The following is a 23,931-nucleotide window of genomic DNA, read 5'->3' as shown; positions in this document are numbered from 1 at the left end:
AATCAGTGTGACACTCATGGGAGACGGTGTAGAAGTCTACTGAAGGCCTCACAATGGCGATAACATCGTTTACATTTGAACATGTACCACAAGAGGAAGAACCTCACTAGGAATAGTCTTAAATGGTTCCTTTGGTGGTTGAATGGGTGAAAATTCCATTTCCTTCCTTTGATGGTTCCAACTTTCATTACTAAAAAGAGAAGGAAAACAAATTCTTTGAACTGGAGAGATCTTCCGAAGAACAACAATGTCAGATCTTTCAAGATGTAGGGATCCAATTTGATATTGGGGCTAATAGATCTTTCAAGATGTAGGGATCCAATTTGATATTGGGGCATTTGATGATTCAATAGCTGAAATGCAAGATTGTGACAAAAATGGCCTTTACTTGACTATCTTGAAAACATTAAAACACTTATTTGAGCAACCTCCAAAAACATTGATGTAGAATTGGGGACTAGAGAAACTTATGGGGTTGGACTTCAGCATCAAGTATAAGAAAGGCAAAGACAATGTGAGTGTAAGAAAGGCAAAGCCATTGAAAGGCAAAGTCAATGTGAGTGTAAGAAAGGCAAAGCCAATTTAGTGGCGGATGTGTTGTCACGACAACAAGAAGGTAGTTTAGCTGCATTACATATCTGTTGCTAATGGAGGCCTTAGATTCATGGAGATCTGATCCAAAATTGCAGAAGATAGTAGATAAGGAGTAGTTGTTAGTTAGGTTGTAGATAAGGAGTAGTTGTTAGTTAGGTTGTAGATAAGGAGTAGTTGTTAGTTAGGTTGTTAAGGTGAGTGAAGTTTCCTTGATATAGTTGGGGTCCTGGTATGCTAAGTACTTTTGGATAATTTTGTAGATTGAGCTTTAGCTCTTTGTGAAGGGAAACCCTTAGAGGATGCAATGCTCTCCTATTTTTTTGTGTTCTTTTCAGTCTATACAATAAAGAATATTACTCTTCTTCCTCTTTTCATTTCATTTATGGGTTTGTAACAAATTGGTCTGACCTGCCGAATATAAGAAAAAGGGAAAGATATGGAGGGAAGAATCAACACAATTGAGAGGTTGGTCAGCAAGAAGGGGAGGGCGATTAAGGAGCTAAGAGAGGGGCAGCAAGAACTCAAGAAAATGCTTGGAGTTCTTATGAAAAACTCCAAGAAGTGAGATAGAAGTTCAGAGGATAGCCAAGGGTATGTGAATGAGGTAAAGATGGGTATGGCGGTTGAGAAAAATAGTCTGCAAGACATCAAGAAACCCTTAGATGGAGGAGAAAAGAGAAGAGGATACCATTAACAATAATGGAACTAGGAAGGGTGAGGAAGAACCACTTTTCTCATGGGTTGAAGGAGTGGAGTTCTCCACATTTGAAGGGAAGGACACCCAAAGTCAAACAACAAGGGCAACAAACGTTTTTGAAGTTCAGAAAATCAAAGGATCAACAAGGGTATACCCAACCAACGTTTTTGAAGTTCAGAAAATCAAAGGATCAACAAGGGTATACCCAACCCTCAATAACATAGAGGAAAATGCAGTCCAAGGGTTCAAGACCTGGCAACAAAAATCCAAGAACCTTTCTTGGGAAGATCTTTCTAAAGCCCTCTGTAGGAGTTGATGGGGCAGAGAATGCAACATCATTTTTGAAATCAAGAATTTGAAGTGGGAAACAACAAGGGTGAATTTTGTTTTGCTATTGATGTGCCGCCTAGTAATAATACGCAACATGATGGTTTATGGGACATGGATATTCTTTATATCCATAAAGATATTGGCATTCTTGAGGAGGGTGGGTTTGATTTCTTGGCACCAATGGTGGTGGAAATGCACGGAGAGTTTTACTTGAGAGTTTGGCAGCAGTAACATGGATTGGGAGTGGGGAAAAATTCATCCAAGAATTCAAGATATTGGTGTCACAAGCAGATAAAACACCATAAGATCAATGGCAAGGATATTTCTTTGTAGGGCTGCAATCTAACATTCACAATGGGTGCCCACCCACAACAGCATCTAAAGGACTTAATTAGAGATATGCAGGTTGCTCAGTTGTGGAAGAAAGGCCAGCAATGAAGAATCACACCCTCTGTACGGAAGAAAAAACCAAAACAAAAGGGAAATTTGTAACAGAAAAACATAGTATGATGGAGGAGGAAGGGGATGCAACAATAAAGTGGGGATGCAACCAAGCAACAATTTTTCCCAAAATCAAATTTATGTAATATGAATAAGAATTCATGGTTGAACTTAGATATAATAATGATTGGAACATCAATGCCATTGGAATTTTGGGATTCCAAATTACTAGGTTCAGAATCTAGAATCTGGTATACTGGTATAGCATTAAAGGTTTATGAAAGGAGAAAGAAAATAGCGGGAAAGGTGGTTGGTGATTAGGAGCACTTTCTTAGTTTATTAGAAAGGGGAAGAAACTATAAATAAGGGTTCAAATTGTAGTTTTTTGACTTGTATAGTGTGAATTGAAAGTATTGATATACTTCTTGATAAAGAAGTCTATCATATACAAAAACCACTCTCATATCAACCACCACCCAAGCCTCCAGATCTGAAATTCTGAAATTGTAGGCAGTAGCCTGTGGGTTCCCTTTTGACAATAAGACAATATCACACTACCATGGGATCAAGCTTCACACTTCCCATGGAAGTGATCTGAACTTTTTCCTCCACCATTGGAGCCTTCATCATTAACTCAACAAGGCTCTTGGGCTCATACAACTTAACCTCCACCCTTATTTTGTCCTTCAATCCATTCAGCTAAATGCTAGTCAAATAATCTTGCCTTATACCTTTCAAGAACCCGCATATTCCTCAAATTGTTCAATCTACTCTCCCACCCGCCCAATTTGTCTAAGCCCAATCAAAACTTCAAAAAGATTTTGAAGCATTGCTGGTTGGAATCGTTGAACAACAGCCTCTTTGAAAGCCTCCTATGTGGAATTTGGATAGCAAGTCTCCCACCACTAGAACCAATTCAGGACTTTTCCTTCCCAAGCCACCATAACAACCCTCATCCTCTCCTCCTCATTGACTTCTTTCAACCGGAAATATCTCTCCAACCTCTCCAACCTGTTAGTCCAGCCATAAGTATCTTTTCCTACAAAAGTAGGAATATCTAGCTTTCTCCATTTTTTCCAATCACTCCTGAACGTCCACTTGCATTCCCTCTGTCATTACTCTCTGTCCTTAACAACAGAAGCACTATCGTTTATCAGAGGATGTGAAACGTTCCACCAACCTTGTCAGCCCTATAATCATTTCCTTCAACTTGTGGAACCTTCTTTGTTTTTCATGTTTCTGTTTTTACACTAGGCGCTCTGATAGGTTCCTGAACTGGGAACCTAAGCAAGAACTCACTTCTCACCGCAAAACACAAAGAAAAGAATGAAACTGAGTATTATTCACAGAAAGAATGTTCTATACAATCTGGATACAGAGGCTTAACCCTCTTCACAGGTCAAAACCTGTCAACAATGATCTCTCGAAACGTCTCCTCCCTAGACAACCATTTCTGTTAGAGATCCAGGTAAGAATTCTAACACACTCGCACTCTTGCTCTCACGGAAACCAACACCAAAGAATATGGAATGAGAGATGGTATGTATTCACAACAAAAGAAACTAGTATACAGAGCATTCCACGAGCTTAACCTCCTTCACCAGTGGCTATGACCGGTCAACAATTCACAAATGTCTAAAAAGCTCCCTACTGATACAACAAAGAGGTCCTTATAAAGGCCTCTTTCCCCAAATCCCATTACAGTTAAACCCCAACTGACTTAACTGTCTCAGTTAAGTCCAACTCACTTAACGGTCTCACCGTTACGTCCTCTGTTTCTCCTTTCTTCTCTCATAAACCCTCCATTCTCTAACATTACTCCCCTCCTAACAATCGACCTTGTCCCCAAGGTCAAACTCGGGGAACTGTTCCTGCATCAAACTCCGATCCTCCCACGTTGCACTGTCTGCCCCTCCATCTTGCCATTCGACCAAAACCTGTTCACGTTGTTCCCCCTCATGCTGCTGGACCCTTCTATTCAACACCTTAGTTGGCCAGCATGTATATCCCCCTACTTGCAAGTCTGCTGGCAGCTCAGCTTCCACCTGCTTTGTCCCAATCGCCAACTTCAGCTGAGACACATGGAAAACCGGGTGAATCCTGGCGGTCGCTGGTAATTCTAATCTGAACGCCACCTCCCCTATCTTCTGGATCACTTTGAACGGCCCATAGTATCTAGCCGTTAACTTCGGATGCAATTTTACCGCCATAGATGTTTGTCGGTGGGGCCTTATCTTTAAAAATACCCAATCTTCTACCTTAATGGTTATCGGCCTCCTCTTACGATTTGCTTGCTTTACCATCGCGTCTTGTGCCTTCGACAAATGATATCGCAGCTGCTGCAATGCTTCATCTCTTGTTTGTAGTTCTTGAGCCACTGCTTCCATCATTGTTTCCCCCGGAATGAACCTTGACAGCGACGGGGGTGCCCTCCCATATACCACTTCAAATGGCGTGCATTTGGCAGCTCCTTGGTAACTGGTGTTGTACCAGTATTCTGCCCATGGAAGGACCACGGTCCATGTCTTAGGCTGCTCGGAACAGAAGCATCGTAAGTATCCCTCCAACACCCTATTTAGCACCTCTGTTTGGCCGTCCGTCTCCGGATGGTATGCTGTGCTCATCCGGAGATGGGTTCCCTGCATCTTAAACATCTCTCTCCAAAAGGCACTGAGAAATAAGGGGTCACGATCACTCACTATGGTCTTGGGAATCCCATGAAGCTTCACTACCTCTCTTACAAAAACTTCCGCGACCGTTCGGGCAGTATAGGGATGTCTGAGCGGTATGAAGTGCCCGTATTTACTCAGTCGGTCGACAACTACCAATATAGCGTCCTGGCCCTTGGATTTTGGGAGTCGCACAATAAAGTCCATGCTGATGTCCTCCCATATAGCTTGTGGAATAGGCAGTGGTTGCAATAATCCCTGTGGGGACGCCGTCATGTATTTGTGCTGTTGGCACACCAAACAGCGACTGACATACTCCGTCACGGATTTCTTCATCCCTTCCCAGTGCAGCGACTGTGCCAATCTCCGGTAAGTTCTATAGACCCCCGAATGGCCCCCCGTCGGGGTGGTATGAAACTCGGCCAACAATTTTTGTACCCACTCAGACTGTGCCAGAATAACCAGCCTCCCCTTGTAGTGCAATCGTCCGTTCTCAAGGGTGTATGTCGGGTATTTGTTGGGATCCTGGATGACTCTTTCTTGGATTTTATTCAAGTTATCATCTTCCTCCACTTCTCGCATCACGTCCGGGAAATCTTTCCAATACGGTCTCATTATCCCCATCAATTCACCACCCCTGTCGTCCCCTTCAATCTCAGCCTTGTTCTCCAACTCCTCGCTACCTTTCCGTGATAGCGCGTCCGCCACCCGGTTACTGGCGCCCGGTTTATACACTATGTCGAAATCGTAGCCGAGCAGTTTGGCTATCCAGTGTTGCTGCGCTTGGGTCATCACCCTCTGTTCCAACAAAAACTTTAGACTTCTCTGATCCGTATACACCACGAATTTGTGGCCCAACAAATACGGACGCCAATGTTGCACCGCTAGGGCCACTGCCATCTACTCTTTCTCTTAGATCGACTTGCCCAACATCACTTCCGATAATGCTTTGCTAAAATAAGCGATCGGTCTCCTTTTCTGGGTGAGCACCGCCCCAAGTCCCGTGCCCGACGCGTCGCATTCTACCTGGAAGGGTTGCGAGAAATCCGGCAACGCCAACACTGGTGCTGTGGTCACCGCTGTTTTCAATCTTCCCATCGCTTCCCGGGCAGTCTCCGTCCACACAAAATTCCCCTTTTTCAACATCTCGGTCAGGGGCTTGGCTATCTTCCCATAGTCTCGGATGAATCGCCGGTAATATCCGGTGAGACCCAAGAATCCCCTCAACGCCTTCAGAGTTTTTGGCTCCTCCCACGCGATTACCCCCTCTATCTTTTCCTGATCCATCTGGACCCCTTCTCCTGATATGACGTGCCCTAAAATCTGATCGCCTTCTTCCCGAACTCACTCTTCTTCTGATTGGCCACCCAGTGATTTTGCTGTAAGCAGCTCAACACTTGCTCCACGTGTCGTAAATGCTCCCCCCATGTCGCACTGTAGATGAGTATGTCGTCAAAAAAGACGAGCGCGAATCTTCGCAAGAATGGTCCAAGGAGATCGTTCATGGCGCTCTGGAAAGTGGATGGGGCATTTGTGAGGCCGAACGGCATCACAAGGAACTCGTAATGTCCCAAGTGAGTGCGGAACGCCGTTTTTTGCACGTCATCCTCATTCATCCTAATCTGGTGATACCCAGCCTTGAGGTCCACCTTTGAGAAATACCGAGCGCCATGGAGCTCGTCCAGCAGCTCTTCAATTACGGGGATCGGAAACTTGTTGGGAATAGTGGCGCGGTTGAGCGCTCGGTAGTCTATACAGAACCGCCAACTCCCATCCTTCTTCTTGACGAGGATGATCGGGCTTGAATATGGACTTATACTCGGTCATATAATCCCTGCATGCAGCATGTCTGTCACCTGTCGCTCGATCTCTTCCTTCATGACGTGCGGGTAACGATATGGACTTACGTTCACGGGGTCGGTGCCTTCTTTTAACGTAATCCGATGCTTCTCTTTTTTATTAGGTGGCAAACCTGTGGGTTCCTGAAATACCCCTGCATGTCGTGTTAAAATGTTCTCCAAGTCCCCGTTCGGTTTTTCAACCCACTCTTCTCTCTCTACTTCCTTCTCGCTCCCCTTCGCACCCTCCAAACTCCAGACGATCGCCCAAACCTCCACCTCACTCAACTTCATCAACTTCTCTGGTCCGACCACCCTTTTATCCAACTTCGGATCACCCTTAACAACCACCCCTTTCCCTGCATGCTCGAACGCCATGGTCGATTCCCGCCAGTTGAGGGTAATCTCTCCCAGCTTGGCCAGCCACTCCACGCCTAGGATCATGTCGACACCCCCCAGGTCGAACAAGTAAAATCTTTCCCGATCGCAACTCCCCCTATGTCGACCACTACCTTCGGGCAACATCCACGCGTCCGTTTCTTACGTCCGTCTCCCAAACTCACCTGGTAGGGAGGGGTATCCTCCTGTGCCAACTACAATTCCTCCACCAATCGTCTACTCACAAAGTTGTGGCTGGCACCACTGTCAACCAATATTAGCACGTCTTTTCCTCCCACTTTCCCTTGCAACTTTAATGTTTTAGGTTGCGTCAACCCACCTGCCGAGAACGCCGATAACTCCATGCCAGGGGGTTCTAACTCTACATCTTCCCCTTCAATATCCTCTTCTTCATCTTCGGCCAGTATCACCACCCGTAAACTCTTCTCCGGGAACTGGTGCCCTGGGCTAAATGGCCCCCCACATCGGAAACACCTTCCTTCTTTTCTGCGTTTCAGAAACTCCGGGTAGGGCAGGTTTCTTGAGCTTCTTCCACGACTATCACTTCCTCCTTGCATTCCGCCTCTCACCAAATCGCCTCCAGCAGCACGGTCACGTCTGACGGACCCGACACTCTCGGTCGGGGTCGTTCGCATCGATTGGCTCCTCGGTGGTTCGTTTCTTACCACCCCCGATCCTCCTCCTGTCGTTCGTTCCCATGATGGCGGATTCTTGGATGACGTCCATCCCAGCATACCTATCCCGCATAGCGCCTCTTCGATGTCCCTCGCCAGCTTCATCGCCGTCATCAAGTTTCGTGGGTCATGGGGTCTCACCTGACATCGCAATTCCTCCTGTAAGCCCGCCAGGAAGTATCCCAACAACTGGTCGTCCGAGAACGCCTTCGTCTGTCCGGCCAGAGCTTCAAATTCTCTCACATATTCCTCCACAGTGGCTGTTTGCTTGATCGCCGCCATCCTCTCAAAAATGCCGCCCGGTATCGACTCTCGAATCTGATCAACAACGCTTCTTTGAGCCCCTCCCATGATCGGTCGCTCGCCTTTTCCTTCCAAAATTTAAACCAATAACCGGCGCTTCCCTCCATACTGATGTGAGCCAGTTCGATCTTCTCCGCCTCCGCCACCTTCTGTATCTCAAAGAATTTTTCGGCCCTATTAATCCAGTTCAACGGATCGGCTCCTTCAAACGTGGGTAACTCCACCCGTCGCCTCCAATTGGGTTGATTCTCTGATCGTTCCCCTTCTCTTTCTCCTTCGGCTTCCTCTCGCCGGCCACCCCCATTATCATTGACTGAACCATGGCTCTCGTCAGAACTCTCCCCGTTTGGCTTGCTTCGCACTCCCATCGTAACAGTTCTTGGATGTCTTTACGCATCGCTATCGAGTCTTGCCGGTTGGCCGTTGATTCCGCCTTCAACCCGTCTACTGCCATCTCCAGGTGTTCCATTCGTCCTTCAACGACGTTCATTTTTCCTTCAATTCTGTTCTCCAAAGCATGTAGCTTCCCCTCCATCGCGTTCTCTCTTCGATTTCGATCCGACAGGTCGGACCACTTTGTTAGAGATCCAGGTAAGAATTCTAACACACTCGCACTCTTGCTCTCACGGAAACCAACACCACAAAATATGGAATGAGAGATGGTATGTATTCACAACAAAAGAAACTAGTATACAGAGCATTCCAGGAGCTTAACCTCCTCCACCAGTGGCTATGACTGGTCAACAATTCACAAATGTCTAAAAAGCTCCCTACTGATACAACAAAGAGGTCCTTATAAAGGCCTCTTTCCCCAAATCCCATTACAGTTAAACCCCAACTGACTTAACTGTCTCACAGTTAAGTCCAACTCACTTAACGGTCTCACCGTTACGTCCTCTGTTTCTCCTTTCTTCTCTCATAAACCCTTCATTCTCTAACAATTTCCCTATTTAAAGACTCCTCCTAAACTGAACATAACACCCCACCAGGACAGTTATCCTATCCCCTGCTTCCTAACTGTCCTAACAGACCCCTCAACCCCTCTAAGAACTATATTTTATTATTGTCTTCCCTTCCTAACTGTCCTACCAAGACTTCAAACTCTCTGACATTGTCCTCAACCGCCCGCACCTGCTTGATGGTCGATAGCCTTTCATATACCGTTCCCCGTGTTCCTCTTCCGAACCTTATCCCCAAAGCTCTCTTCAACCCTTCCCAAGAATGGTTCTTGGTTTTCTCCATCCAAAGTCTAAACCAACTTCCCGCATAACCCTCCATGCTAATGAAAGCTACTTGTAACTTCTCCTCCTCCTCTACCTTCTGCACCTCGAAAATTTTTTCTGCCCTACTAATCCAATTCTAGGTTCACCTCCTTCGAATACGGGTAGCTCCACTCATTTTCGCCAATTAGTAAGCCCTTCTTGATTCCCTTCTCTTCTTCTTTCTCTATCTCCGTCGGGTCCGCCACCGTTGTCATTCACCGACGATTCACTGCCCCCTTGGCGGTGGCCGTTTGGGTCGCGATATCGATCCCTTAACATCTTCAGGATCGCCTGAATATCCTGACGCATTGCTTCGTAGTTCTGCCTTAAGGCTCCTGTTTCACGTCGGAGGTACGCCGTGTTAGTTTTCATCTTCGCCACTGCGATTTCCACCGCCTCCAACTGACCCTCCACCGCTACTACTCTTCCCTCCAATAGGGATCCGGCAGGTCGGACCAATTGATAGGTTCCTGAACTGGGAACCTAAGCAAGAACTCACTTCTCATTGCAAAACACAAAGAAAAGAATGAAACTGAGTATTATTCACAAAAAGAATGTTCTATACAATCTGGATACAGAGGCTTAACCCTCTTCACAGGTCAAAACCTGCCAACAATGATCTCTCAAAACGTCCCCTCCCTAGACAACCATTTCCCTATTTAAAGACTTCTCCTAAACTGAACATAACACCCCACCAGGACAATTATCCTATCCCCTGCTTCCTAACTGTCCTAACAGACCCCTCAACCCCTCTAAGAACTATATTTTATTATTGTCTTCCCTTCCTTCTAAGGCCCACATTGATATCCTATCACGCTCCAAACCATCCAATTTTGCCTCCATTCTCGTATTGACCATGCCGCACAATCACCATAGCATCAGGAAAGTGTCTCTGAATAGGTATTGCAGACTTATAAGAATGAACTTGGCTAAACTCTAAAATATTATATAGATTTTATTGCATTTCCTCTAAACAGAGGACCCAGCACAACATACAACTTTCTGGTTATTAGTTATTAGAGAGAACCAGACTCTCCCTCTCAAGTTACAAAATAAAGTTGGAAACTGCTAAAACTGTCAATTCTGACTTTATAGAAGATGTAAGTAACTAGGGATAAATAACTACCTTACAGCTAGTTAACTGTCTGTCATACAATAAACTAAATTATACAGTTTTTCTTATGCTGTAAACCTTCCCTTTGTACCTATTAGTGCGAGCAATGTTTCACGAGATATTGATTTCTTGACTAAAGAAATCTATCGTAGAGACTTTTGGATAATTTTGTAGATTGAGCTTTAGCTCTTTGTGAAGGGAAACCTTTGGAGGAGAGAGTGCTCTCCTATTTTTTTTTTTTTGTGTTCTTTTCTGTATATTAAAGAATATTACTCTTCTTCCTCTTTTCATTTATGGGGTTGTAACATATAAGCACTACACATTTGATGGATTAATTTTAAGAAGGTAAAGTGGTAATTGGTGAAGATCAGAACATGAAAAGAAAAATACTGCAATATTTTCATGACATGGTGATGGGTGGACATTCAGGAGGCAACCTGACTTACAATAGAATAAAAAGATATTGGAAAGGGTTGTAGAAAGAAGTTAAACAATGGGTACAAGAGTGTATAATGCTTGCTAGGTTACTTCAGCCACTTTCTATTCCTGATAGAGCTTGGAAATCCTTTTCAATGTATTTTATTGTGGTTCTTCCTAAGTGTAATGGCATGACAAAGTATGCTCATGTCACACTAATAGCTCATCCTTTTTGGAGCAGCTAAAGTTGGACAGGTATTTTTCGATACTGTTGTTAAATTACATGGTTGGCCATATGAGATAATTGCTGAAAGACATACTCTTTTTATGAGTGCATTCTAGACTAAATTGATCAAGCAACAGAAGGTCTAATTCTTTCGTTCCACAGCCTTCCACCCTCAAACAGAGGGGCAAATTAAAGCTTTAAAATTTAAGATGTGTAGCTGGTGACTTACCAAAGAGGTGGATAGAGCATCTTTCTTCAGTAGAGCTATGGTACAATGCTAAAATCCACACGGCAACCAAAATGCCCCCATTTGAAGCTTTATAAGGCAATCCTCCATTAATGCCTAATGTTGCAATGCACAAAGTTCCATTAGTCAAAGCAGTGGCTTATACAGTGAGAACAAAGCAGATTGCCAAACTTTTGCAAGAAAATTTATACAAAGCCCAAGAGAGAATGAAAAGGTTTTCTGATCTCATGTGGGCAGACAAGGAGTTTCAATACAGAGACTTAGTTTATTTTGAAGGTACAACCTTATAAGCAATACAGTTTGGAAAATACATCATTCCACAAGTTTGCTGCCAGATTTTGTGGCCATTTTAGTACATTGGAGAGAGCTAGCAAGAGGCTTAGAAACTTGAGCTACCTGTTGTCACAAGAATACATGGTGTTTTTCATGTGTCATTGCTGAAGAAACATTATGGTAATCATTCCAAATTGCAAGAGCTTCTAGTAGTATCAATGAAGGTGGTGAGATGCAGCTGTAGCAATTGGCGGTTTTAGATAGAAAAATGAAGAAAAAGGGCATTCGAGCGGTTATTGAGATGCTCATTCAATGGCAGCATACCAACCCCAAAGATGCATTTTGGTAGGAACTACACACTATGCTACACCAATTTCCATATTTTCATTCTAGTGCTACAAGGCCTTGAGGACAAGTCCTTTTGGGTGGGAGGAACAACTGTAATAAGTAGTATTAGGGGTCTGTTAGCAAAGTTAGTTTTCGTATTATTTCTAAAAATAATAGTAGTGGTTAGTTGCCAATTTGTTGATCAGCTTCTTAAGAAGCTAGGGGCTTTCTGGGAATCAATGGTTCTAAATAAACACCCTTGTCTAATTTGAGGGATCAAAATTACAATTTTAAGAGTTGTTTTCATCTGTAGTTACCTTTACTATAGTAAAGTAAGATCAACATGTAGTAGTATTGATATTGGCTAACCCTACAGCGATAGGGACTATGTTTCCCTAATTAACATAAAACGTAATATATCTAACAAGCTTCATTTTCCATTTTTTTTCACTTCATTTGTCCCCTTTTCCCCTTTGATTGTTACTTTATGCAGTGAGTTACCAAAAGTTGAATATAACGAGCATTATTTGTCTTTTATTATAGTGATCCTAAAGTCAATTGAAGAAAATTAAGTTTCATCGGGAAAAGACATTCAAAGTACTGATGACTCTAGTTTGGCTTCCTATTAGACTATGATTTCTGGTTTTATTTGAGCCTTCTTTAATTCTGTTTGTAGGGAGGGAGATTCTTATGATATGAGGAAAAAACTCCCATTTTGTGTGGGGCTTCTACTACGTTTGCTAAGGAAGAATCTTCGTGTTTTTGTTACTTGCACTTCTGGATTTGATCGATCTCCTGCATGTGTGATTGCCTACCTACATTGGATGACGGATGTTTCCCTTCATGCAGCATATACTTGGGTAACTGGGATGCACAATTGCAGACCTGACAGGTTCACCTTGACAAACTTCAAACACTTTTAGCATCATATATTTACTGTTCATTTGATTCTGTTAAAGAGGACACTAGATCATGGGATGCATTCATGTAAAAACGTTTATATTTTATATGCAATCTATAAACAAAGGGTAATTATGCAAAGTTTCTTTTTCTTTTGGGGCATGGGACATAATTATCTGAGTTCTGTTTGAGACTGAATAATTTAAATTAATTATTAGCTTTCAGCTGAGTTCCTTGGGAAGCTTATATGTAATCCAGTATTTTCTATGATTTGTATGTACTTTTCTAATATTAGTGAATTTCTTCTGGAGATATCTCAGAATATCTTTATGTTTTCATAACGGTCTATTTTATTCATTTTTGGTTTCTTTCACTGGCCACTATTTGTGTGGACTGGAAAAAGATAACAAGGCAGTTTTAAAATGGGATGGAACATGACATACGGCTCTTGTTTGCTTTTTGTTCTTTAGAAGAGAAAAAGACAAAACATAATTCTACAGAAGTGTTGGGAAGGGAAATATTGAGAGAGAGAGGAATGTGTATTATAGAAGGGAATTTAGAAATAAAAAAGGTTTATGCAGTTAATTGTTTTGGGGGAGAGATTTTCTCATAAAGTTTATAAATAGTTTCCTTTTGGAGGTGTTAGGGGTCTTTCTTTTAGTTTTGAAAGTCTTTGACTTTTGGTGACAGGGAATACCCTGTGGGAAACGAAGTTGTTCCTTTGTAAATATTGTTCTTTTACAGCTAATAGTGAATAAGTATAACTAATAGTGAAAAAGTACACTTGTGGGTTTATCTTTGGTACTTTTCTATCTTGTTCTTTCATCACTCTTTCTAGGTGCCTAACAATTTGGTCCGACCTGCTGGACCAAATCAAGGGATCATCATCTTGGAGAGTTGGATAAGCACTTCGGAGAAATGGGCCAGTGAACAAGAAAGAATGTTAGCAGAATTAAAAATGGATATGCCCATTGTTAAAGACAGTTTGTAAAAAATGAAAGAGATTCTTCGAGAAATCAAGAAAGGAAAGAAAGGAGAGAAAAAGTTTGAAGAAGGAGAAAACTCGGTCAATGGAGATGATAGGAGGGAGGAAAGATTTCTACAGGGGAACAGATAGAATGAAGAGGGTGCTGAAACATTGAGACATTGGACAAAGAGGGTGGAACTACCCACTTTTGAAGGTAAAGATCCTCTGGGATGGATAGTTTGAGCAGATAAGTATTTTGAAGTGTAGAGTGTCAATCAAGAGGAAAAACTACAATTGGCTCTTATCAGTATGAAAGGCAATGCTCACCATTGGTATAAGTTTTGGCGTCAGAAGAACAAGAACCCATCTTTAGAGGCAAAGAACACAACAATGTTTATGAAAAATTAGCAGTTGTACACAAACATGAAAAGGTTGAAGACTACATACAAGAATTCAAATTATTAACCAAATGTTCAGAATCAGATTCACAGTCCTAAGGATTTGATAAGGGAGATCACTCATGATATCGAAAAAGCTATGCAAAAGTGATGTCCGATTGGAGACCTTCTGATGGCAATCTCCTAGCTAGGTTGGGCCAAAACTAGAAGGAAAGTCATGGTGATGGTTGAAGGTTGGGGTGGTTGTGGAAATATGGTGGAAAAGAGACTAAGGCTCTTGGTCATGGGTTGTTTTATGGTGATGGAGGTGGTATTTGTGATGCTATAAGAGAGGTTAGGCCAACTCTTGGAGGAAGGTGGCTAGAGGAGGCCACTTGGGTTGCTTTAGCCTAGAGTGACCTATTAGAGTAGTATGGCTCAAATTTGGTAGCATAACAATTTGGCAGCATTACATGAGGGGAGACACCTCTATTTATAGGCTAAGGTGTCTCCAAATGGGCAGAAACTTAGACCTAAAAGAGTCACCTTGGTTAGCTTGGAGAGCAAGGAGAAATCCTCTCCATTAGGAGAAGGACAAGTTGCAAAATTCCTCTCCAATGAGAGGGGACATGTGGCCACTACCTATGTAGAATCTTTCCCATTCCTAGAGTGACATGTAGCCACTAACTAGGAAGAAAAACTCCCCAAAGGGAGGGTAACACATGGCATGGACAGCCCACCAAGCTGATGATGAGATTCAACTTGCTCAACAATCAATGTTAGAAGACGTGTACAGGGGGAGACTGGAAGCACAAAAGTCACCTCAACAAGGGTTAGTTTAATAGCAAGAGGGCATCTCCGAAGTGGTCATATGGGAAAACACTTCTGCCATTCAAGTTCAATTTTTAGAATTCAACCTTGAGGAAAATGTTGTTCAGGCAGCGGTGGGTATTGTTATGAAGGGAAATATACTGAGAGAGGAATGTGTATTATAGAAGAGAATTTAGAAATAAAAGGGGGTTATGCGACTTTCTCATAAAGTCTATAAACAGTTTCCCTTTGGGAGGTGTTAGGGGTCTTTTTAGTGTTTTGAAAGTCTGATTTTGGTGACGGGCAATATCATGTGGGAAGTGAAGTTTTTCCTTTGTAAACATTGTTCTTTTACAGCTAATAGTGAATAGGTGCAATTGTGGGTTTATCTTTTGTTCTATTCTGTCTTGTTCTTTCATCACTAGTTCTAAGTGCCTAACAAAAAGTGGTACATTTTGGTTTCACCTTTTAGGAGAATGAAATCAGTTAAATTGTTCTGATCTATTCTGTTTGCTTGCCAAAGGCTTATGGGTTATTGTTAGACCATTAAAAGTGTATATGAGGAGGAATAAAAGAAGAGAGAGTTAGTGGCGGGAGAGTATAAATAACAAATAGTTTGAGAGAGGTAGGGGATTAGAAATTTGGAATTAAGACTGGACCTCTTGGCCAGTGGAGGAAGGGAGGCTTCCTTGGGGGAGATTGAGATACCGATATTCATCTTTTCTTGTCATTACAGAGGAAATATCAATACATATACATACATATTTCTTATACTGTTGAGTGTGTGAGTATTATTTGCTGCTGTTCGGTTCCTTGCATAAAGGAACCTAACAGATTTGGTCCGACTTGCCGGATCATTTCGGAGGGAAGAGGAGTGCGCGTGATCGGAGAAGAATGGAGGGGCGAATGGTGGTTGTGGAGTCGACGATGGAGGAGTTGAAGGCAGAAATGCGAGCTATGACTCTCGAGTTTCGACGAGCCCTCGGAAGACGTTCTGGAACCCACGATAGGAGTTCTGAGGGGAGTCGAAATTCCGTCCATGGTGATCGAGAATGAAGGTCGACAGAGAGATCTGATGAAGAATCAGAGGAGGACCGGAACGACGTACAACGCAGTTGGATGAAGCGAGTTGAGCTTCCAACTTTTGAAGGAACTGATCCAACGGGATGGATAGCGAAGGCTGAGAAATTTTTTGACATCCAAGGAGTGACGGAGAAAGAGAAGATGAAGTTAGTGTATATCTGCATGGACGGAAGCGCTAACTACTGGTTCCGCTTCTGGCGGAAGAAAACCCGACATCCAACATCGAAGGCGTTCACGGAGGCGTTGACGAGGAGGTTCGGCGGATTAATTAGGGGAACCGTCTTTGAGAAGTTGGCCGCGGTGCGACAGAGAGAGGGCGTCGATGAGTATATCCAGGAGTTCAAGGTACTCGTGGCGCAGGCGACCGGAGTAACCGAAGACCAATTGCTGGGATATTTTTTCGCGGGTTTGCAGGAGGGATTATGAAACGCTGTGAGACCGCATGACCCACGCGATTTGTTGACGGTGATGGAGAGAGCTAGGGACATCGATCAAGTGGGATGGACGTCGCGAGGAAGTAGTGGAGTGGGAGGAAGAGGCGGAACGACGTGGGGAAGATATTTCGCGAGTTCAGGAACGGTGGCGAGGACAGAAACTTTTCGCGGACCGTCAGAGGGATCGGTGAATGGCGGCGGAGGGCAAGGAATGAAGAAGGACGTTAATGCGAATACTATGGCTTCGAAGGCTGGTAACAGTGGAGGAGGAACCGCAGGACGAGGCATTCGGACCCTGCCTTATCAAGAATACATGAAGCGGCGAGAAGAAGGACGTTGTTTCCACTGCGGCGGACCTTACAGTCCAGGTCATCGTTGCGCTGAACGGAGCATGCGGGTGATGATATTGGCGGAGGAGGATGAAGATGAAGAAGCGGAGGCAAGTGTAGAAGTAGAACAGCAGGCTATGGAGTTGTCGGGATTATCCGCGAGTGGCCTCTCGCAATCGAACACGATGAAGTTGCAAGGTTGGGTGCAGGGGAAGAGAGTTTTGGTGCTTATTGACAGTGGAGCTACCCATAGTTTTATATCCACCCGATTGGTGGAAGAGCTGGGTCTGGAGTGCACCGACACACGCCCTTATAAAGTGTGTTTAGGGGATGGACAAAGGAAAGAAACCAGCGGGTATTGCACAGGAGTCTCGGTGTTATTAGAAAACTTAGAAGTTAGAGATAAGTTATATCTCTTTGAATTAGGTGGTGTGGACATAATATTGGGAATGACCTGGTTATCCTCCCTAGGAGAGATCAAAGTAGATTGGGGACAGCTCATCATGAAGGTGGCGCATGGAGGAAGAGAAGTGGAGGTAAAGGGGGATCCATCACTGACACGTAGGGTAGTGACTCCTGAAGCTCTTATAAAAGAAAAAGGGATTGAAATGCTGTCTTTAGTATGGAGCTTAAGCCAAACATAATTGGTGGATGAGAAGACGGAAGAGAGTGGCTTAATGCAAGAGGAGGAGGTAGAGCTGGAACAAATTCTGAGTGCTTTTGAAGGGGTATTCCGAGACCCCCAAGGCCTCCCACCCGAGAGGAGAGTGGATCACAGAATCCCTTTAAAAGAGGGTAGTGAGGCCGTCAATGTGAGGCCATACAGGTACCCTTATGGAATGAAAGCTGAGATAGAGCGTCAGGTGGAAGAGATGTTGAATTTGGGCATTATCAGGCCCAGTAACAGTCCCTACTCTAGTCCTGTAATATTGGTGAAAAAGAAGGATGGAAGTTGGAGGTTTTGTGTGGATTATAGGGCATTGAACAGAGTAACAGTGGCTGATAAATATCCCATTCCAGTCATTGAGGAGCTGTTGGATGAACTTCAAGGTGCATCATATTTTTCTAAAATTGATTTAAAGGCTAGGTATCATCAAATAAGAATGAAGAGGGAAGACATTCCAAAAACTGCTTTTCGGACACATCAAGGGCATTATGAATTCCTTGTGATGCCCTTCGGATTAACAAATGCACCAGCCACATTCCAGGACATGATGAATTCAATTTTAAGGCCGCTATTGAGGAGGTTCATGTTAGTATTTTTTGACGATATACTTATCTATAGCAAGACTTGGGAGGAGCATTCTCAACACCTCACTCAAGTCTTAAAAGTCTTGGCTGAACATGAACTTTTTGCAAACAAAAAAAAGTGTGAATTTGGGAGAAGACAAGTGAGATATTTGGGGCACAAGATATCGGCAGCAGGGGTGGAGATGGACAGGGAGAAGGTGGCAGCTGTCTTGGAATGGCTAGAACCCAGAAACATCAAGGAGTTAAGAGGGTTCCTTGGGTTAACTGGGTATTATCGTAGGTTCATTAGAGATTATGGGAAAATGGCTAAACCCCTCACTGATTTGTTGAAAAAAGGAATGTTTAAATGGTCTAAAGAGGGGGCCATGGCACTGCAGAAGCTTAAAGAGGCAGTGACTACAGCTCCAGTGTTGATTCTCCCTGATTTTGAGCAACCCTTTGTTGTAGAATGTGATGCTTCGGGTACAGGCGTTGGGGCTGTTTTGTCCCAGAAAAACAGACCCATAGCCTTCTTTAGTAAGGCGTTATCTGAGTCTTCCTTAACCAAGTCCATTTATGAGAAGGAATTAATGGCACTGGTGCTTGCTATACAACATTGGAGGCCGTATCTAGTGGGTCAGAAGTTTGTTGTCTTTACTGACCAGAAGAGTTTGCATTATTTACTAGAACAACGCATTACAACTCAAAGTCAACAAAATTGGCTAGCTAAACTTTTGGGGTACGAATTTGAAATCAAATATAGGACAGGTGCTTCCAATCATGTGGCGGATGGGTTATCCAGAAAAGGCATGGAGGAGGAGGAAACAGATAAGATGCTACGGATGATATCATGACCATATTGGCTTGAATTTCAAGAGATCATGGAGGAGGTGGAAAAAGATGAGAGTTTGCAGAAAGTGTTGGAGGAATTAAGGGTAGACCCTAACTCTCATCCAGCTTATACGTTGGAGCATGGAAGATTACATTACAAGGGGAGACTTGTTTTATCAGCAAAATCTGTTTGGATCCCTCGCTTGTTGGCTGAATTCCATAGTAGTGTCACGGGAGGGCATTCTGGGATTTACAGAACCTATAGACGGGTGGCCCAATCTTTGCATTGGATAAGAATGAAGAAAACTGTTACAGATTTTGTGGCTGCATGTCTAGTATGCCAACAACATAAATACTTGGCAGCTTCTCCCCAAGGATTGTTGCAGCCTTTGCCAATACCCAAAGCCATTTGGGAGGAGATTAGTATGGATTTTATTGTAAAATTACCCAAATCTCATGGGTTTGATACTATATTGGTGGTGGTGGACAGACTTAGTAAATATGGCCATTTCATCCCAATCAAACACCCTTATACAGCCAGATCCATCGCTGCATTGTTGGTGAAGGAAGTGATTCGGCTTCACGGGATACCCATGACCATTGTAAGTGATCGCGACTCAACATTCATGAGTGTTTTTTGGCAGGAGATTTTCCGCCTGCAGGGAACTCAGTTGAACATGAGTACTGCTTATCATCCAGAGTCAGATGGCCAAACGGAGGTGCTGAATAGGGTGCTGGGAACGTATTTGCGTTGTTTTAGTTCTGAACAACCAAAAAATTGGAGTACAGTCTTGCCTTGGGCGGAATATTGGTACAATACTAGTTACCAAGGAGCTTCCAAATGCACACCTTTTGAAACTGTGTATGGAAGACCTCCTCCAACTCTCACACGTTTCATTCCTGGAGAAACAGTGGTGGAAGCCGTTGCACAAGACTTACAAACAAGAGATGAGGCTTTGGCACAACTTAAATATCATCTGGCCAGAGCTCAAGATCAGATGACCCACTATGCCAACAGGAAGAGAATGGACACCAAGATCAAGGAGGGAGATTGGGTATTCTTGAAAATCCGGCCTCATAGACAAACTTTTATGCCCACACGCTTACACCCAAAACTTTCTGCACGGTATTATGGACCATTTTTGGTGGAGAAACAATTAGGACCAGTTGTTTTTCGCTTGCAGTTACCTACAACATCAAGAATCCACCCTGTTTTTCATGTTTCCCAATTGAAGCTAGCTATAGGGGATCATTCGGTGGAAGGGCATCTTCCCACTGAACTGCAGGTTGACAACCCTATGTACACACCTCTAAAGGTATTAGAGCGCAGGAACCCGCTCCAACAAGGAGAGGAAATTCCCCAAGTTCTAATACAATGGCAAGACAGTGGGTTGGATGGAGCTACTTGGGAAGAGGAACAATACATTCGACAGCAGTTCCCTGATTTCAACCTTGAGGACAAGGTTGATCTTGGGGAGGAGGGTAATTTAGACCATTAAAAGTGTATATGAGGAGGAATAAAAGAAGAGAGAGTTAGTGGCGGGTAGAGGGGAAATCAGTTAGAGGAGAGAGGGTGATGTTTGTTAGAAGAGAGAGAGAGTATAAATAACAAATAGTTTGAGAGAGGTAGGGGATTAGAAATTTGGAATTAAGACTGGACCTCTTGGCCAGTGGAGGAAGGGAGGCTTCCTTGGGGGAGATTGAGATACCGATATTCATCTTTTCTTGTCATTACAGAGGAAATATCAATACATATACATACATATTTCTTATACTGTTGAGTGTGTGAGTATTATTTGCTGCTGTTCGGTTTCTTGCATAAAGGAACCTAACAGTTATTTGTGAAGATATTAAAGATTGTGAATTTTTAGTGATGGTAGTAGTTTTTTAGCAAATTGAGTATGTTGTAGGAAATGCTAGGTAAACTGTTATGCTTTTTAGTTTGAAATAGAAATTTGGTTTGATATAATTTCTCACTTAGAAAAAGCATTTCATCGAGATGTAATGCAGGCCGGCAATTGCATGGGCTACTTGGGATCTTATAGCCATGGTTGAAAATGCCAAACATGATGGACCTCCTACACATTCTGTCACATTTGTGTGGAATGGTCATGAGGTATGAAGTTATATTTCCATTGCTTTTTTGTAGCTTAATTTATCTTTTTGATTCTTGGGTTAGAAATTTTTTTTTGTTATACTAGTAAAATTGATCATTGGTAGTTAATTTTAATCCTTTCTGTTCTATATTCCTGTATTTAAGTGGAATGTTCATCCCATGAGGGCATAAACTTGTAATATAGCTTTCAATGTGGCTCTCGGCTAATTTATCTGTTGATTCTTAAACAGGTTCGAGATATTAAATCATCACCATTGTTATTCAGAATTATCATAGTTTCAACGTTAAATTGTCCTTTTGGTTTTAATGTTTCAGGGTGAGGATGTAACTTTGGTTGGAGACTTTACCGGAAATTGGAAAGAACCACTAAAGGCAAAGTTCCAAGGTGGATCAAGACATGAAGTAGAAGTTAAACTTCCACAAGGAAAGTATGTGCTAATTTTTCTATTTTTTTCTTGAGCGGTGATACTTTCACAAACCTTTAACAACTCTTTATAATAATATTTTATTCAACAATTTAATTTTTATTTTAGTTTAAAATTTAATTTATTTTTTTGTCATTTATCACAGTTAAATAAACGTATTTTTAAAACGTGGAGTCAAAATAATTTTTTCCTTTTTCTTTCTGTAGATTAAGTATATCCTTTTTCTTTACTTTCTCAACATGATGACCAAATTGGCCAAGACTCCTCGCGAGTAAATTTTTAATAGTCTAACCAATGCCATTTGTTTACTTTTTTTGTTGTATGATTTTTTTTATCACAAGCATAAAACTGTTCCCACTACCCCCTGCTTCTTCACCATTCACCCAAAACAATTCCAGACAATTTAACGATGTATCCTAGCTTTTTGACGATTTAATGATTTTGTTGCACCTGAATGTTTCATGATTCGTTTCTATCAGGTATTACTACAAGTTCATTGTAAATGGGCAATGGAAGCATTCAACTGCTTCACCAGCAGAAAGGGATGACAGGGGAAACGTTAACAATATAATTGTGATTGGTGAAACTGCCAATGTTCGGCCTTCTATTCAGCACCAGCTGAAAGTATGTTTCCAATTAATATTTGTGTTTTGCATTTTGATTTATCTACAATATATGATATGATACGCTTCCTATAGTACAATTTTTCTTGTGCAATTATTTAGGCACTGGAAACTGCAGCTTAGCTGATCTAAAGAAATTATTTTGGATTAAAAATTTGATTTCTGATTTTGCTTATTACTTCTAATACTTGATTGCGAGAGCAGTCTGCATTTCCTATATTTCTTGACGGTTGCTGCATTTGTGTGTTAAGTAAAAGCTTAGGTAGAATTCGTATGTCATGTATTTCTTACAACAAAAATTAATCTTTTAATCACTGCCTGATCTTTAATGTTCTAGGATGCTAACGTTGTCAAGGTGATTGAGAGGCCTTTGAATGAAAAGGAGCGGTTTATGCTGGCAAAAGCAGCTCGTTGTATTGCTTTCTCTATCAGTCCGATCACTTTGGCCCCCAAATAGTTTCACGCAAATACTATAATGTACAGAATTGCAGTTGTTGCACTTGTTACTGAGGCCAAAAAAAAATTTGGTCACAGCAAAGAGTAATCACACGCTGGGTATGTCTTGGCATATTTAGTGCACACTACCAAACTTGCCTATGTTTCTGCAGGCCTACCCTTTTTCTTCATTCTGTTATTCGTATTAAAAATCGTAGTCATAGTATAAATTCACATTTATGTTGTACTGGCTTTCAAATGTTGGCCCAAGTAATTTGCTTAAATGGATTACGGATGGGTGTCTTCATAAATAATTTCAGTTCATAGCATTTTATGTAATGTTCTTATAGTTGTGAAGTTGTTTCTAATGCTATTTTTAATTCCGTAAATCAGCATTCTTTGTCCTTTCATTTTTAGCATTTAAATATTTCATTCTGGAGCATATATATTCCGTAGTTTGCTATTTTTCCTTGTTTATCCGGACAGTATACATTCTTATTATTCTTACGTGACGGTTTCTTCATGTATCATTACCTAAAACGGTATAAATGTTGAGGAGAATATTGATGAAAGTAATAAGTTAAATCCCTTTAGTTGTCTCTATTTACATATATTTACATAGGTTTTTTTAGTTTGATTCCCTTTTTTTTAAATTTCCAATTGAGTTCTAAATAGTGTTAATTTGAATCAATTGAATCCCTGCCATTAATTTGGTTTAACGGGGTTAAGTTTTTGCTGAGGTTGAAGATTGACGTGTCAATCTTTTTAAACGTGGTATGTTGAGAGTTGAATACGTGGAATTTGGTAATTAAAAAATCTGAGAGGAATGTGCTTGTGAGAGTCTTGTGAACCTTGCGCGAGACTAGGTGATGTTGTTCTTCTTCCTTGCAGTGCACAAAGGTGGACATTGATGAAGAAAGGAGATATTGCGATTTGGATTTTCGTTTGATGATTATGAGGTGCAGTGCGATGAAGATGATTGTGGCTGTTGGTCCGATTTCGCCCAATCTTCATTAGGATTTTTCTGTGATTGGGTTTTCCTTTGCAGGTTGAGGAAGATGGTGATGGCTCGTGCAGGAGGAGGGAGAATTGCGGTTGATGCGATTCGCGATTCGATGCTTCTGCAATGGAGAAGTTTCTGCATTTTTGCGATTTTTGGCTCTCTGGGTTTGATGATGAACGCGAGAATGAAGATGCTTCCATGGTTGACGTCTTGCCCTTGTGGTGGTGGTTTAAACGACGCTGCTGCGGCACGAAAAGGAAGCTCTGGGTGGCGGCAGTCGCAATGACTTGCAGTGTTGGATGGTGTTTGAATGACGGTGAGGGAGGTTGATGAAGATGTTCACGGACTGACGAAGAAATCAAACTCGGGACGGCGTTGCGATTCGCGTTCGAGGGTTCTGTTGGAGAAGATGAAGATGGTTGCTGGAATGGTGTAAATTGATTGCGCGACGGCGGCGCAAGGTGGTCTTGCGGCGGTGACGCTAGTGTTGGGTGATGGCGAGGTGGCTGACGACGGCCTAGGGTTGTCCATGGTGCTGATAGCGGCACAAGCACATT

The 23,931-nt window shown here is 42.4% G+C and overlaps 1 protein-coding gene across 1 annotated transcript in view; it reads left to right on the top strand.

Annotated features, from left to right (window-relative positions):
• The window catches only part of LOC108327472 (phosphoglucan phosphatase LSF1, chloroplastic), a 31,889-nt gene extending 9,150 nt beyond the window's left edge, over window positions 1–22,739 (top strand). The window contains exons 6-10 of the mRNA XM_017561168.2: window positions 12,488–12,703; window positions 20,783–20,888; window positions 21,204–21,316; window positions 21,793–21,937; window positions 22,274–22,739. Coding sequence (XP_017416657.2) covers window positions 12,488–12,703; window positions 20,783–20,888; window positions 21,204–21,316; window positions 21,793–21,937; window positions 22,274–22,393 — 700 coding nt within the window. The 3' untranslated portion in view covers window positions 22,394–22,739. The remainder of the gene's footprint in view (window positions 1–12,487; window positions 12,704–20,782; window positions 20,889–21,203; window positions 21,317–21,792; window positions 21,938–22,273) is intronic.
• The last annotated feature ends 1,192 nt before the right edge of the window (window positions 22,740–23,931 follow it).

Source organism: Vigna angularis, chromosome 2 (assembly GCF_016808095.1).
Source record: "Vigna angularis cultivar LongXiaoDou No.4 chromosome 2, ASM1680809v1, whole genome shotgun sequence".
Taxonomy (NCBI): Eukaryota; Viridiplantae; Streptophyta; class Magnoliopsida; order Fabales; family Fabaceae; genus Vigna; species Vigna angularis.
The sequence above is the reverse complement of the archived record's forward strand: the minus strand, read 5'-3'. Positions and strand labels throughout refer to the sequence as shown.